The following is a 15,439-nucleotide window of genomic DNA, read 5'->3' on the forward strand; positions in this document are numbered from 1 at the left end:
CACAAATAACCCAGAGATTCATTTTAAATAAAAGCACACATTCTGCTTGTGTAAAAACACCAGGCAGGCCCCACAAATAACCCAGAGATGCACTGTAAATAACACATTCTACTCATGTAAAAACACACTGATTCCCGGACCCTCTGCAAGCCAGATTGAGAAGGCAATTGGGCCGCATCTGGCCCCCAGGCCTTAGGTTGCATACCCCTGGTTTGGATGATAGCCTCTTACATTTTCTCTGTCTGCTTTGCTCTCTTCCCAGCTAAATGGTCAGTAAGTATGATGAGTGTGTGATGTATATGTATGCTAAGGGCAAGAGTTAGTATGCAGTCACATTGAGTCCAAATATTCTTTTTAAAAGGGGCTCCACTATTATGTGATCCACTATTGGGTGTGGAGCCCTTTTCCCTATTTGGAATACAGCTAGGCTGCAACTCAGGCTCTACCCTCTCATTGGCTGGATCTCAGAGAGCTGCATCATACAAAATCGGTTCTATGGTTTGCAGATGTTTCTGTGAACTGTTTGTCTAGAATTTAACTGTGCTTCTAGGCACCAAATCTCAGGGAAAAGAGAAGAGATATGGCGAGTCATTTTACATTATATAAATGTATAATGGACTTTACAGATTGTGTTTTGCTGTTCCAAGTTTCTGCTTCCAAAGCAAACAGCCTGCCTTTTAGAACAGTTCCTTCAGTGCAAGTTTGATAGTATTTGCATTGTTGGAGGATTTTTTGCATGAATGCGTGCAATCAAATTTCTGCAAAACAATTAAATGAAGCCAAATGGGGCATGTACCATAACATGAAAGATGTGAGCTTGACCTCTCTTCACTCAGGATTTTTGTGTTATTCTGGCTTTCCCATTAGTAGATGGATGTAGTCACATGTGTTCTGGAAATAGTAGCACAAGACTTTTTTTTAAAAAAAAAACTTCTTCACCAGCACTTGTATATACTGTAATTTATGTTAGTTAGGAAAAACAAAGAACAATGCAACCTCACCTTTGCTTAGTGCAAAGCAGTGTTCTCCAAGTTGTACTACAGTAATTTAAATTCGCAGAACATAAAGGCAAAAGTCAGGGTATTGTTTCAACTGCCACATTTTCTACATATATAATAATAGTTTTCCAGCCAATATGGATCTGTTACAAAGCTACACTTTATAATGTGTCCTGCTCCCCTATGACTTATTAATGGTTCTAACAGATTTGCCTGTTGCAAAACTTTCCACTGAAAATGCTTGCATTTTTAATATTATCCACTGACGAAGCTAAACTTGAAACTGAGCCTACTAGGGTGTAGCAATTTGCATTTTTTACAGATGTGGTCAGAGGGCCAAAGTTTCTGACGTGAAGCAGGTGTTAATAATGAGTACAAAGGACATACTTTCATTTATAATTATAGCAGCTTTTCTCAAGCTTCGTTCTCCCGATGTCGTTGGATTGCAACTTCCATCATCCCTGACCACTGGTCCTTGTGGTTAGGGAGGTTTGGAGTTGTAGTCCATCAACACATGGGGACCAAGGTTGAGAAAGGCTGGTCTATAGTGAAAACTTATTAACAAGTATCTTTGTCATGGACAGCCTTGAACTCCTGACTGAAATTCATTGAAACAGGGACAGATGTCTTTGGCAGTGTGCCACAGGGGAGGTCTAAAGCTATCCATCAGCTTTTCATCAGCCATTGCGTAGAGAATTTGACAATTTAAACTACAATTTAATATTCAATTCCAGGGTGTTGTATATATTTAATGATGTATTGGACTGCCTGTTGTCAACCATAATGACTGGCTGAATCCCGGTCTGCCTTCGGGAACTAGGAGGCTGCCGAATAAGAGAATGTGAAGATGTTTTCAGAATTAGCTGGCTTTTTCTCGCTTTTTTCTGTTTTACCTTCTTGCAGTTCAATGTTTGTTCTAGTGGAAATATTTTTAACTCCAGGAATTCTTCCACTTACGTGCCATCAATTCACATGTGACAGCGTATATGCATGGCACCAGGAAATACAGTTAATGTGTGTTACCTTCATATTGTCATATTTTTATTTCCTGGGGTGGGGGAATTAGTCTGGAAATCTGTATGTTTTGTGCTTTAATTTAAAACACACACACGAGGCAGTGAGGTTGGGGATGCACAGATGGACCAGCAGAGCCAGTGCCTCACTCCTGCTGGTGCATCTATGAAGTCCTGTCTTGCTCCTGCCTTGCCCCATCCCCATCCAGGTAAGCTGCAATAATGTCAGTATCAAAGTTTGGCTCTACCTCACCACACCAATTTCTGCTGGCATTTTCATGTTTCTACCCCACGGTCTTTCTTGTTTACATGACATACAAGCAGTGCATGTTCCAAGAATGGAGAGAGAGAGAGAGAGAGAGAGAGAGAGAGAAATGTAAGTTTACAAAAACACACGGCAGTGCATTCATGCACTTTTCATTAAAAATCCTTTTGAATGAAATGGTATGACATGAGAAGCAGCTGAAATTTGCTTAGGCAGATGAGTTCTTCCTCTAAATCTCACACAGCTTAATGATATTCATTGTGTGTGTTTGTGTAGGTATGTATGTATTTAAAATATTTATGTCCTGTCTTGTAAAAGCAATCTTCCTGAGACTTTTTAAAAAGGCTGCTGGCACAGTATTCTTTCTGTCTACAATGCAACTTTAAGACCAGTTTGTATACTGTTGTGAGCAGTTAGTTTGTGGTGGCTGGTGTTCATTGGGACTATTAGGCCAGAAAGTAGTATAACCAACAGTAGATGGATCTGAAGCCAGAGCCAATGAGGAGCTATTTAGAGATGGGACATTACTGGATATGCTAGTTTTTATTGTTGTTGTTGTTGTTGTTCTGGCAGCCCAATCCAAGCCAAGCGGCGGCAAGAGCAAGAGTCCATGGAGTTCCAGACACTTACTCAGGGTCTGTAGTCCTTTGGAGAATTGAGACATGGCAGAGACCATAGCAGCTTTAAGAAATGTGGTTTATTCACCTATTTACACCTTCATTCTGTATGGAGGGAGTCCAGATCTTATAATGTAGTCATTTCAAGAGGAGCTTGCCCCCACAGCAGTTCAGCCAGTCTCCAGCCAGCCTACTGAAGACAGATACCAATCTTTTCTTCTTCCTTCTTCTTCCCAACAATCCTTGCTCTAGACTCTTTTCCTGTCACCTCACACCCAGTTACACTGGCAACCTACCAACCCCACCCCACCCTGGCTCTGTTCACACCTCAGGGCAAGGGAGGAGGACAGTTCTTTTGTATTGCCAGTGGCCCTCAATGGCCCTGTATTGTTTCCTAATGGCCCTAGCTTGGCCAGGTTGTTTTCATCTGATAACTCAGGAAATTCCTCTACAGCTTGTATTTCTCTCATCACATCCCAAATAATCAAAATCCTACCATTTATTATTTCTAGGATTTAGGGTTGTCCCCCCAATCTTTAACAGTATTTTAGTCTGATGTGAGTTCCAATAAGCTGAGTGGCATTTAGTTCCAAAGATGTATGCATATGATTTTAGTATTTATTTTGTACAAGCTCTGTTTCGATTTTCGATTTAAAGTACCCACTTTTTTAAAGTTAATTGGTATCACATATCCAAGAACAAACAGTACCCTGTTTTCACTTCCATAAACTTGTGTAAACTTTATAAAATGTAAACACCACAAGTTACTGAGTACACATTTAGATAATACAAATATTTGATCATCACAGTGAGTTGCTACTGATGCCCTCATTGGGGATTTCATGGCCTTTTCGAGAAAACAGCCATTTGTATAAACAGGGGATATTTGGATGTAATTAAAGCCCTTGTTTAAACTGTTTCTTCAGAAAGCTCCTAAAGTTACAAGACAAATAATGAATATAGCACCTAAGTCAATAAGCAATTTAAAAGTTGAGATTAGAATAGTAAGTTGCATAATTTATATTTTCAAAAAGATATGTTAACTAGTATTGTTACATACCGCTAAATGTCAAAGTTAATTTGATCAAGTTTAATATTTCATCTGTGCGAAATGGGCCCAATGCACACTAGTATCGGTTCACAGTGTCCACATGGAGACTGGATCATAGATGAATCAACAGTGTGTGCAGCTTCTCAGCGCATGGATCCAGCACCAGCCATGTGGATTTCACAATGTGAACTCTCAAAAATGGGTGCATCTGTATGATGCGGGTTTTGTGGAATTTTTTTCTTTGCACATTGTGATGATTTGCACTAGAAAACTTTCAGTTTGGGTTTGAAAATTTTCTAGAGAGTGGGATAATTTACCATTTTTTATTTTACTTGTATTTATTAAACAAAGCTGAACACATAAAAAACTTACATCTCATTTTAAAGTGTCCTCATCCCTTATCACATTTCTCCTGCCTATGTTGAAGGAAGACTAGTAAAATTAGGTTAGTTATGAATGTATGTTACAAGCATAGGGAGTTTTTCATACTGCCATACGTTCAGATTGAAAATTTGACGTGTGCAGTATTGTAATGTCATTTTCACTTATCTTAATTAGCTTCCAGAGCACCTGAAATCATGCAGAGGAGCACTTACAGAACACATCTTATCTCAGCTTAGAAAACTACACTGAAGAAATAAAAAGATTATAACACTTGATAATGTGTATTCCCTTGGGAACATTTTTAATAGAAATGGTGTAACTTCCCTCTGTTCAGTTCGGAAACAGTTTGGTATTTACAAGCTTTCTCACTGAGTGTTCTGAAAAAGCTAGATTGTTCCCCAAGAGTGCTGATCAGACATGTAATCTTGGTGCATGTGCACAGATGGTGTTATGCACATGTGCATTATTGTGTCTCCACCCCCAAAACCCCATTGTAGTTTGGTTAAATCCTTTTGCACCCACTCCACAGCACAGCCATGACAAAGACGTGGTTGGAAATTGTCTCCCGCAAACCATTAAAACTAACATGCTCCACAACTAGATGGATATTTTAATTTGTGATAGGGGCAACAAACATTTGCAAGAAACAATCAGGATAGTTGCCTAGATAGAGAAGGTACTAACCAGAGAAAATGATGCTTGGTTAGGTAGTCTGATCCACATAACCCAGCCATCAATGAGAATTCTCTCATTGGTGGAATTCAAGATGTAAGGGCTAAATAATAATGATTTTTTAAAATGTCTTATTGACATCTGAACATGGTAAAAAGACAGAAGATGGTAGCCAATTGTGCCTGTCTACTAGTGGAACAGACTTATTGAGTAACATGATATTTCCTTTTTCTTTTCTCCCCTGCAGTGCTCTGCATGTACACCAAATCTGAGTTGAAGGGTTGGGGGACTCTCTGGAGCAGATTTTTTGGGGAGGGGCCTAGGGGGAAGGAGGGAAAGGGGAAATCTGCTCCCATAATGTTGGATAACTTCTAGAGTTCTTAGTTTTTTAAGCCAAACCTTCTCCATTTCCTGTTGACAGTCAGGGATACTATCTTTTGAGTTTCTGGGACATGAAATTACTTTGACCCTGTATTCTTGGTTTTCAAATCCCTTTAGTCTTTCTGCTCTGCAGCGTTTTTCTCGTTCAACATCTTCAACATCCAGCTTTACTTGTATTATTAGTTTCATCAGTTTCTTTCTCCTTCAAACTCTTTCTCAGTACAGTACTTGTTTGATAAAGCTTTCACTGAAGCTTTCTAATTTGCATTTACCTGTAGAACATTGCTGCTTGACAAGCACATCCGTTTCCACTACACACACCAGGACCTATTCCTAACTTATTTGTGTTTTTAGATCTTAAGATGTCTGGGAAGGATCTATGTAGACTTTCATTTCTCTCCACTGTAGCACACTAGTGGTTTATCATTTATCATAGTTGTGGTAGAACACATGCATTGCAAGCCGAAGGGACCAGGTCACTCTCCAGCTTCTCCAGGGAAGGCTGAGAGAGACTCCAGCCTGAAACCCTGGGAGCCACTGCCTGCCAGTGCAGACAGTTCTGAGCTAGATGGGCCAGTGGTCTGACTTGATGGTTTAAGGCAGCTTCCTAATCATAGCAACTTGCCAACAGATCTGCACAAATCATAATAGAGAGAGAGAAAAGTCAAAATATTGTGTTGTACCATGTCTTTTACAGTAGACTAGATATGTAGTAAAAATGAGAAAATGTAGGCATATCTAATGGTGCAGGGCTTTAGTGGGTTGATGTTGATCCAATGGTCATTTTCCAAGTTGGTGATTTATTAGCTTGGTTTCTGAAGCAGAGCCATTTCAAGGCTGACTGCCTTGTGTATTGTGTATGTGTTGTATATTGGAACAAGCACACGGGGAAGTGTTTGTTCTCCAGCAGTTATGTTGTTTGTGCTCTGTTGTCTGCAGTGGATCTTGCATGTGGTTCTTGCTGTTTAAGAATTAATTTTTATGTGCGAAGAAGCATTGACATTTTGATTTTGAAACCTGGTTAAAAAGACATTAGATATGGTTGTATTTTGGTCAAAGCGGATGATATCACCAAAATAATTTAGATTCATAAATTGTTAAAGGACAGATTTCCTTAAAATTCAGTAATTTGTTTTCTCATGACTTAGACTCATTGTCTATTTTCTAACTCAGCAGCTAAAACAATTCATCTAAATGACATACTGTAACTTAATTTAGTTCCCATTAAAGATTCACTTTTCTTATAAAACGCAAATCACATCACTTCTCTAAATGGAGCCCAAAGGATTTCTTCTGTTTACTCTGAAGTTCCTTAATACTTGCTTTTTCTCTTTAAACGAGAAAGTCTCAAAGGTCTTTTGCAAGCTGGATTTGACAGTTAATGTCTTGCCTTATTCCTCTGATTATTATCCATACATTCCAGGTCATACAATATTTACTCATTAAGTCAAGCTTTTGAAAGCTGATGGCTGCACATGTATTCACATTATGACCTTTTCTTCAGCGCATAAAGAGTTACTTCACATGATTTTTAAAAAATAATTCTTATTATTTGAAAATAATAATATATTTTTTCAGTTTAAATCTTGGCAAGTTGCTAGGGGTAGTTAGATTAGAACTCTTTTATTTTTTTGAAAGTAGACAATTATGTGTTAAATGTGGCCATACTGGGATGTATTTTTTATATATATTTAGTAATTGCTAGATTTTTTAAAAAAATGTTTTTTTAAATCATTGAATGCTGCAAGGTATTGTGGTCTATTGAGATAGTGCTACTACAAATATTCACCACACACTACCTAGAGAAATACACTCCAGGAAGATGCCATTGGTTGCTTTAGGATATACCGTATTTTTCGCCCTATAGGACGCACTTTTCCCCCTCCAAAAATGAAGGGGAAATGTGTGTGCGTCCTATGGGGCGAATGCAGGCTTCAGGAAGCTATCAGCAAGCCTGGGGAGCCTACGGGAGTTCCCGCAGGGCTCCCTAGGCTGCGGATAGCAGCCTGCTGCATGGAGCGCAGGGCGCGCTGAAGCAGAGCGCCCCACGTTTCGGGCAGATATCCGCGGCTGGGGGGGATAATTTTTTTCCCTTTATTCCCCCCCCCCCAAAAAAAAACTAGGTACGTCCTATGGGCCAGTGCGTCCAATAGGGCGAAAAATACGGTAATGGTAGGCCATGGTTTAGCAATACGTGATCCAAGCCTTTTCCTGGGCTTATGGGCTCTAACCTTCCCTCCTGCATGGGTGAGAGAAGGAGTGTGGAAACTTTTTCACTTTACTTTCTCTTAAGCATGTCATTCTGTACACTCCAAAGGTTGTGGTTTAACACTAACAGAAGTTACGTAGTCTTGCTCATCCAGTTTCTCATTGATATTTCCAATTGAACTTTTAATAATTTCACTTTCCTGATAAGCCTTTCCTCAATGTACTCATCTATCTCTGCTATTTTTAATCAAACTAACCCAAAACCTTATCTATTTTTTTATCTCCCTCTTACAGTCGCTGTCCTAAATTTTGTCCCTCTTCCATTTTTGTACTACTTCCTTCAAATAATTTAAACCCCTTTGAAAAGATTTTCTGTATTGATAAAATACAGTGGTTTGAAGGTGGCTTGCTCTGCAACCAGAGCTAGTTAATGCTAAGTCATGATCCCAGTTTAGACGAAACAAGAAGCTTGTAAAGGAAAACAAATGTCATCCTCCTGGCTGTGGAGAAGGAGGAGGCTAGAACTCAATGAAGCACCAGTTTTCATATGGGATTTTGATGTGATGTTGAAACTTATACAAGCTTGGAATTGGAAGAGAACCCCAGAGGGCTCATATGCTTTCTGGATTTAAATAAGATTCATATTCCATCTACCTAGCCCAGAGCCTCTTCTTATAGCACACCTATTTGTCAAAGGCAACCAGGATTGTGGAAGGCTCACAAGTCTTCCATAATCCCAGGCTACCTCTCACAGATCCATGTAAAATCCAAGCAGGGTGGATGGGAGGAAGCCCACCCATGACATGAAACTCTGTGGAGCTATGTTTAGTTATGAAGAGACTTTACCAGCAAAGTTCAGGATTTGAGGATGGGGGGTGGGGTGTAGCTTTATTTCCTAGTGCAGCACTGTTGCTCCATTAGATTTGATGGAGGAGATTTAAAATGACTGCAAAGACAAGAATAGAGGGGGCAAAGCCCACCCACTGCTGGGGCCCTAAAGGTGCTGTGTGATGGATGATTTCACCCACTTTTGCCCTTGTATTGAGCACTCTAAATACCAGTTGCAAAAGGCAGCTGTGCTAGACTTTGGCTCACTTTTGGGCACACTAAGCTTTTGAAACCTCCCCATGAGTTTGGATTGGCACAGGAATGAACCTATCCATTTTTTAATTGTTAACTGCCTCTTTTCAAACTAATCCAATCTAATTTGAACTTGGCGTATTTCTAGATTTTGAGACCATTGTAAAAAAGCTATTAAACAATTGCAAAACATTGTTAGTAATGTCTTCTTTTTAGTTGCACAAAAATGCATTTCTTGGAGGAAAGGAAATTATTCAACAAGTTTTTATTTTTACTTTTTGTTTCCTTCAGGATCTTTCATGTTGGTGAACACCACCGAAAAGTTTGGACAAAGAGCCCATCTTTTGCTACCACACCTGAAAGAAAATGACACTCATTGCATCGATTTCAATTTTTATGTTTCCAGCAAGAGTGGATCCAATCCTGGCATATTAAATGTTTATGTGAAAGTCAACAACGGTCAGCTTGGTAGCCCAGTGTGGAATATGTCCGGAGGTCCTACAGGAACCTGGAACAGGGTAGAATTGGCAATTAGCACCTTTTGGCCAAATTTCTATCAGGTACTGCTTGTTTGTTCTTTTCTTACATATATGACACAGACTAAAATATTTCATGTGAATCACTGCTGAATAAGGCATTCTAACCTTATTTAACAGGTGTGCACTTGGTTCAATTTTGACATCAGTCAATGTGTTTGTCTATTTGTTTGTCTGTTTGATAAGGCATTCATGTACTGTCCTATGACCAAGTTCTTGGGATCACTTACAAAAAGAATAAAAATAAATCACAAATGCATACAATAAAACAGGCCATTGGTAAAACATGTAAAAGCAGCATCTTTTCGTGTTTTCCCTTTGAAAACAATCCCTGGCAGGCTAATCGATTATGTATTTATAGCAGCCTTGGAAACAAGTTATTTCAGGATGTAGACAAGAGCATTTACATTTTAAACTCTTGTATAATGAGTCGTTAATACTTTCCAACAACCCAGGTAGGTAAAAGAAAGTGATGAAGAGACATTTCCTCATCTTTCCAAGAAGACAAGACTCACCAGGTGGGAATTCCATCCTGTCAAGCTTGGTATGTGACAGGAGAACTTGGTGCCCCAGGAAGGTTGTCATCAACTGAAATGTGTTGTTCATTTTACTTTTTCTATAGGCTTATCATTATTAATAAGTATATATTTTAGTAGCATTTTGAGGCTGAGTGATGACAGCATTACATTTTTATGCATATAGTAAGATTCTGGTCCTTTGGGAGTAAGGGTAAGATTTAATAAACAAATGAAAATAATTTAAACAAAATGTGATATACAAATAAAAATAAATAAATATATGAGCTGTTGATGGGTATACTAAAGTTATTCCATTATCATGAATTCTAAAGAAATAATTTTAGTGTCTGGGTGTTTGCTTCACCCTGGAACATATAGGCAAATAACTCCCACTAGTATTTATTTAATTGAAGTGATACTGTTCAGTACAAAGTCAGACTTCTGAAGACATTCGGCTTCTATACTTAGAATATCTGCTAATTCTCAGTGTGCATGGCCTTTTGAGCATAATTTTTGTTTGATTCCAGGATATTTGTTGTAGCTAATACAGTTCATTTAAATGTAAAATTTCAAACTCATCTAGCCTTTTGGATTTAATTCCATAACTGATACTTGCTCTTTTTATTTTATTTCTTAGCAGTAATACTTGTTCTAATTGCTCCATCCTGAAGAATGCTTATTAGTTAGAGCTCCATCACTAAACTAAATTAAGTTGTCCATAAGTAGCTGGTGTGTGTATAATGGTAGGGGGGCTATTTTAGACTCATCTGGGTCTGTAGCATGCATATTTTTAAGGCTTTTTATTGCTAGACTCACCTTGTCTATAATTATATCTTGTTCCATATAATTTCTATCCTCTCCATGGTGTTTTTTTTTAAAGTATCTGGGAGGGTTGCTTCTGTAGAGTAAGATACTTGTCACTTGCTGCCACCCTCACTGCAGAATAGTTGTTACCATGTCAAAGAATTATTTTATGGTGTAGAACAAGTTTGCAGTTAAAAAATAACCTTCCGGTAGGATGACTTATACAGCTCCACAGGTTGTTAGTACCCCTCCTGTGTTCAGTCTGCTCAGTATTTTGTATTCTTAGCTCCATATACCCACGTGCAAGCAGTAAACTACATGCCTTCTCTTCTTAAATCATTGCTTCCACGTTTACATGGAGCAAAAACAGGCTGCTGAAAAGCAAACACATAAATAAAGCCTCTCCTTTATAATCTGAAAATCCAAGCCCAAAATGAAATAAAAGGGGGCTTTTCATGTGCTTGTGCCTGTTTGTTTCAGATTGCTGTTTTACAGTGTTTAAGTGCTAATGAATGGTGGTCACAAATCCATTTTGTATTTCAGTGCAGTTGAATGAAAAGGGGACTATAGCAGATCTGCTGTTACCTAGATTCATTTTAGTTTAGTAGATTCCATGTAGTGCAATCCCAAGCATGTGTTCAGGACTTGCAAATAAGTCCCATTGAGCTTAGTGTGACTTACTCCCTAAAAAGTGTGCTGAGAATTGCAGTCTGAGTCTCATTTAGTGCTAGACAGCTTTAACCTTTCCAAGCCCGACAGCTTTTTCTGTAAATGAGGTACTTAGGGACCTAGATCCTCCACAGGTTTTCATATCTCAGCTCATCTCTTCATTAGCTGCATAAATGTACCATGTATTCGCCTAGTTTCATATTAGCAAAATGTTGTGCAAACCTTAGCCTATCTACCATGTTACTTTACATGCTGTAGCAGGGCATTAAAACAAAACTAAAATGCCACAACTGACACACCAAACATTTATTTTTGTAACCTCTGGATTACGGTGCTTTCATTTTTTATGTTCCCTGGGCATAGTGTATACTGCCTGGAATGGAGAAAAGGCTGAGAGGGAGCTATAACTGGCTCATGACTTCAGAATAGCAGCAGCCCCTTATATATGTGTACATGGCCAACAGTAAACAGACACAAGCCATATCAATGAGATTCAGTCACTGCTGCTAAAAATACTAACAGATTCTTAGAACGAAAATAGAGCACAATATTGGTTCCAACTGGGAACTGATTTACTGTGAGGCAGTAGAAGCCCTTGTGAAATAAATGGGCTCAGGATCGTGGGCATTGAAAAATAACCCCATACAAACAACTTCATTACTGTATGAGCCCAATTTTCAATCTTGCTCACTTTAAATCATTTTCATGTAGGTGCTCTCGTTGACATTAACCTCATAAATTCTTCTTTATGAGCCTAAGTGCGAATTTGAAAGTGGCATGCATGCAAAAATGTAGTCACATGGAAGTGTTACATGGAGACAAGGGGACACAAGAAAAACGATCCAGAACGGCAGTGAACTTTTTTTTGTTTGATGGGATTATTTTCTTTTTCTGTTCACATAATTGCATTAAATAACCACATTGGTATCAGTAAATTCTTTTCTCTTTTTAAAATAAGTTTTGTGAATTAGAGTTTATGATTAGGTATAATTCACCTTTGGACTGCAGGAATTGTAATTGCTTAGCAAAAACAAAGGCAGGAGTTTACTAAGTGAGGTCATGTATTGAAAGTAAATCTATTTATTCCCTTTGTTCTATGGAGCTGACAAGTTATCTCTGCCAGCACATTTTCAGCAGTAAGCATTTAGGGTGGCAAGCCAGCCCCCCTTCTTTGTTCTCATAGAGAAGGGGGAAGTGGCAGGAATGAAAAGCTAATTTTGCTCTTCACTGAAGCAGGGAGGATCAGGGACAGTGCAATGTTAAACTGCTTCCCTATTTCCTGTTTGGCAGGCATCTGAGGGATAGTCTGATGTAAAACATCTCTCAGGCAGACATCCAACACAGCTTTCCATGAGCAAATGAAATTTGTGTTTTTAACCAGTTGTTTTCTGACTGATAAGGCAGCAAAACAATTTCCAAGAAATCAAACAACTATTGTGTTTGCTACAGCTTTATTTTATTTTGACTAATGCGCTTCATATGTTGCATTCAAGATGTTGTGTCAACTGTGATGAAATGCAAAATCGACAGCTTGGAGTTAACTTTTTTTTAACCTGGCAGATAAACACGAAGAAAATGCTAGACAGTATTTTTTCACAAAACATCACACATTTATAGGATTTGTTACCTTTCTTTTCTCCATACACATGCACACACACACACACACACACACATACATACACACAGAAATCTTGTATATAAAGGACCTGATTTTAGTGTAGCACCATTAAAAAGATGGAAGAAATGTTCAGTCACTCAATCCAGCAGCGACCAATTGACGTGCGTCCATCGCCACAAACTGGAAGTGGCCAGAAGAGGGGGCAGGGTTGACCTTTGCGCGTGGTTGTTGCCTGCATATCCATTTATATCAGAGCCTGTGTAGTATGGAGTGTAAACCCTTAGACTTAGCAGATATAGATTGAAACTTCTGCCAACCAGACTAAAGATATGATGTCCTCTAGCATGCATAACTATTTCTTTTGGTCCACTGCTGCTTCTGGTGAAAAGGGTTTCATTGATCTTTGAAGGACTACAAAAACCTGATGACTGTGAGAAGTGTGTACACAACATAAACCTTTACTAATCTATTACACTGACTTCAGCTCTCTGAAAAAGATACTGTTTCCTGCTATGTGCCCACATGAAGTTATGTTTCCATCATTATTAAGCATGTTCCTTTTTCTTTTTCTTTTCTAAGCAGAGTGTTGCAAACCATGTATAGGATCAGTTATACTTAAATAACTCTTGGCCCTTTTATTAATAATGGTCTGGATTCAAGTAACCCATTCCACCAGCAGAAGCCAGTACAAGGACTCCCTTTATTGCAGCAGTGTTCCTCTGGGAGAACTTCCAGAACAGTGTGCGCAGGGAGACGAAATATGTTGAATTTCGCAAAATGGAAAATTATTTGAGAGGGGTTTTGTTCTTATTTTTATTATGTATTTTGTGTTTTTGTCTTGTGAATTTTGTGAGTGAAGGGCAGTATACAAATTTAACAAATAATAATAAATATTAATAATAATCTGCAGAACATGACAGTTTCTGCAGTTATATTTAAGGGCTGTTGTTTTTTAAATGACACAAAATTGGTTCATGTAGCTTATGTAAGACAGAAACAGGATTAAAGATGATCTTAACAGAGGTGAATGTAAAGTTCTGCTTTTGGGTAGGCAGTATAAGATGCATAAATGCAGTAGCAGGTGACATATGCGTAGCAGATCACAAGCTAAAAAATGAGTCAGCTGTACAATGTGGTGGTTCTCACGTTGGGAAGTTCCTTTATCTATCTTTGTCAGTAGAGGGCCAAGTGACCTCTTTGGCTAGGAGTGTCTTTTACTAGCTTCAGCTGGTATGCCAGAAGTGATCATTCCTTGCCATCCTCTCTTATCGCACCATTGTGGCAGGCCCACACCACTGGCCCATGGCCTGCCACTGGTCTAATTAATACCAGAGATCCTTAAACTCCTGCCGATCATTGCTTCATCTAGCTGGTGAAGTACAGGCCAGTAAACCTATGTTGTGCAAAGGTCTGTCCCTTCTGCTGCCTTCCTGGTCCAGCTTCTAATTCTCCTGATTTCAGATCTCTGCCCAGATTCTCATTCCCTTTACAGAGTTTGGCGGGAGGTCTGCATCTCTGCCGTCCAACTTTACTAGCCCTGCCCATGCCAGCAGCTGCACATCTCTTTGCACATGCTTCTTCCAGGCACTGGATACTTCCAATCCACCACACCTGCTGCCTCTCCTTTTTTTTGCTCTCTGCCTGTTGGTGAGCCTTAGGACCCACATCTGCTGCCCTGAATGCGGTTATTTTATCCTTATGTGGGTCACCTTACTTAACACAGACATTTGCAAACTTTTCATGTTGGTGACACACTTTTTAGACATTCATCATTTCACAACACAGTAATTCAGTTTTACTAGCAAAGCAGAGGTTAAACTAACCCCTTTCCAGCCCCAGGAGGAGTATGGGGAGCGTTCGCATGACACACTTACACACTGCAGCTGACACACTAATATGTCGCAACACATGGTTTGGAAAGCTCTGCTTTAACACTTGGCGTCCCAGCAGTCTCTCTTCCTTCCTGGGCTGATCAACGCTTTCTGTGCTGCTGCTGCTGCTGCTGCTGCTGCTGCTGCTGCTGCTCCCTCTCCACACATGATAAAACAAGTTTCATGAGCTATGTTATTTCCTGCAGAATAGCAAATGAACTAGTGTCCTCAATCTGGATGTTTAGTACAATAGCAAAGTAGTACAATATACAATGGTACAGTATTTTTATCTCACAGTTATTCCAGAGTTAAATGAAATAATAGATGTGAAGGCGTTTATAGTCTTTATTTGCTTCGTTTGAAACTTGAGTGTTTTCTTTTCTTTCTTTCTTTAAAAAAGGAAACTTGTTTGTTATTAATAGCTTATATACTTCAGCAGTGATAATAGGATACCCAAATGCATGCATGCATAATAAAATTTCCCTCTCTTTCCAGACACACTGACCACCCAAATATAAAACCCCATAGTGAGTCCATAATCAAAAGCAATAATTGTGTTTCAGTTTCAGAGAAGAAAGCAGATTTAACTTATCAGACTTCAACATGCATCGTCTATGCTTATGAAAGCTTTCATATTTATGTCGCTGAAACATACTTTTCTGCCTAACCAATTTTGGATTATTTAAAGCTAGGCCTGCCAAAATTTGGAATGGTTTACTTTGATCCTTAGTTCTTAATTCAGCTGACAAGAATA

General features: G+C 38.9%; 1 protein-coding gene across 27 annotated transcripts in view; it reads left to right on the plus strand.

Annotated features, from left to right (window-relative positions):
• The window catches only part of PTPRM (protein tyrosine phosphatase receptor type M), a 401,413-nt gene that overhangs the window by 129,288 nt on the left and 256,686 nt on the right, over window positions 1-15,439 (plus strand). For all 27 annotated transcript variants that reach the window (XM_083450038.1, XM_083450022.1, XM_083450011.1 and 24 more), the window contains exon 3: window positions 8,961-9,229. In XM_083450038.1, coding sequence (XP_083306164.1) covers window positions 8,961-9,229 — 269 coding nt within the window. The remainder of the gene's footprint in view (window positions 1-8,960; window positions 9,230-15,439) is intronic.

The sequence above is a fragment of the Podarcis tiliguerta genome, assembly GCF_965153285.1.
Source record: "Podarcis tiliguerta genome assembly, chromosome: 7".
Classification (NCBI taxonomy): domain Eukaryota; kingdom Metazoa; phylum Chordata; class Lepidosauria; order Squamata; family Lacertidae; genus Podarcis; species Podarcis tiliguerta.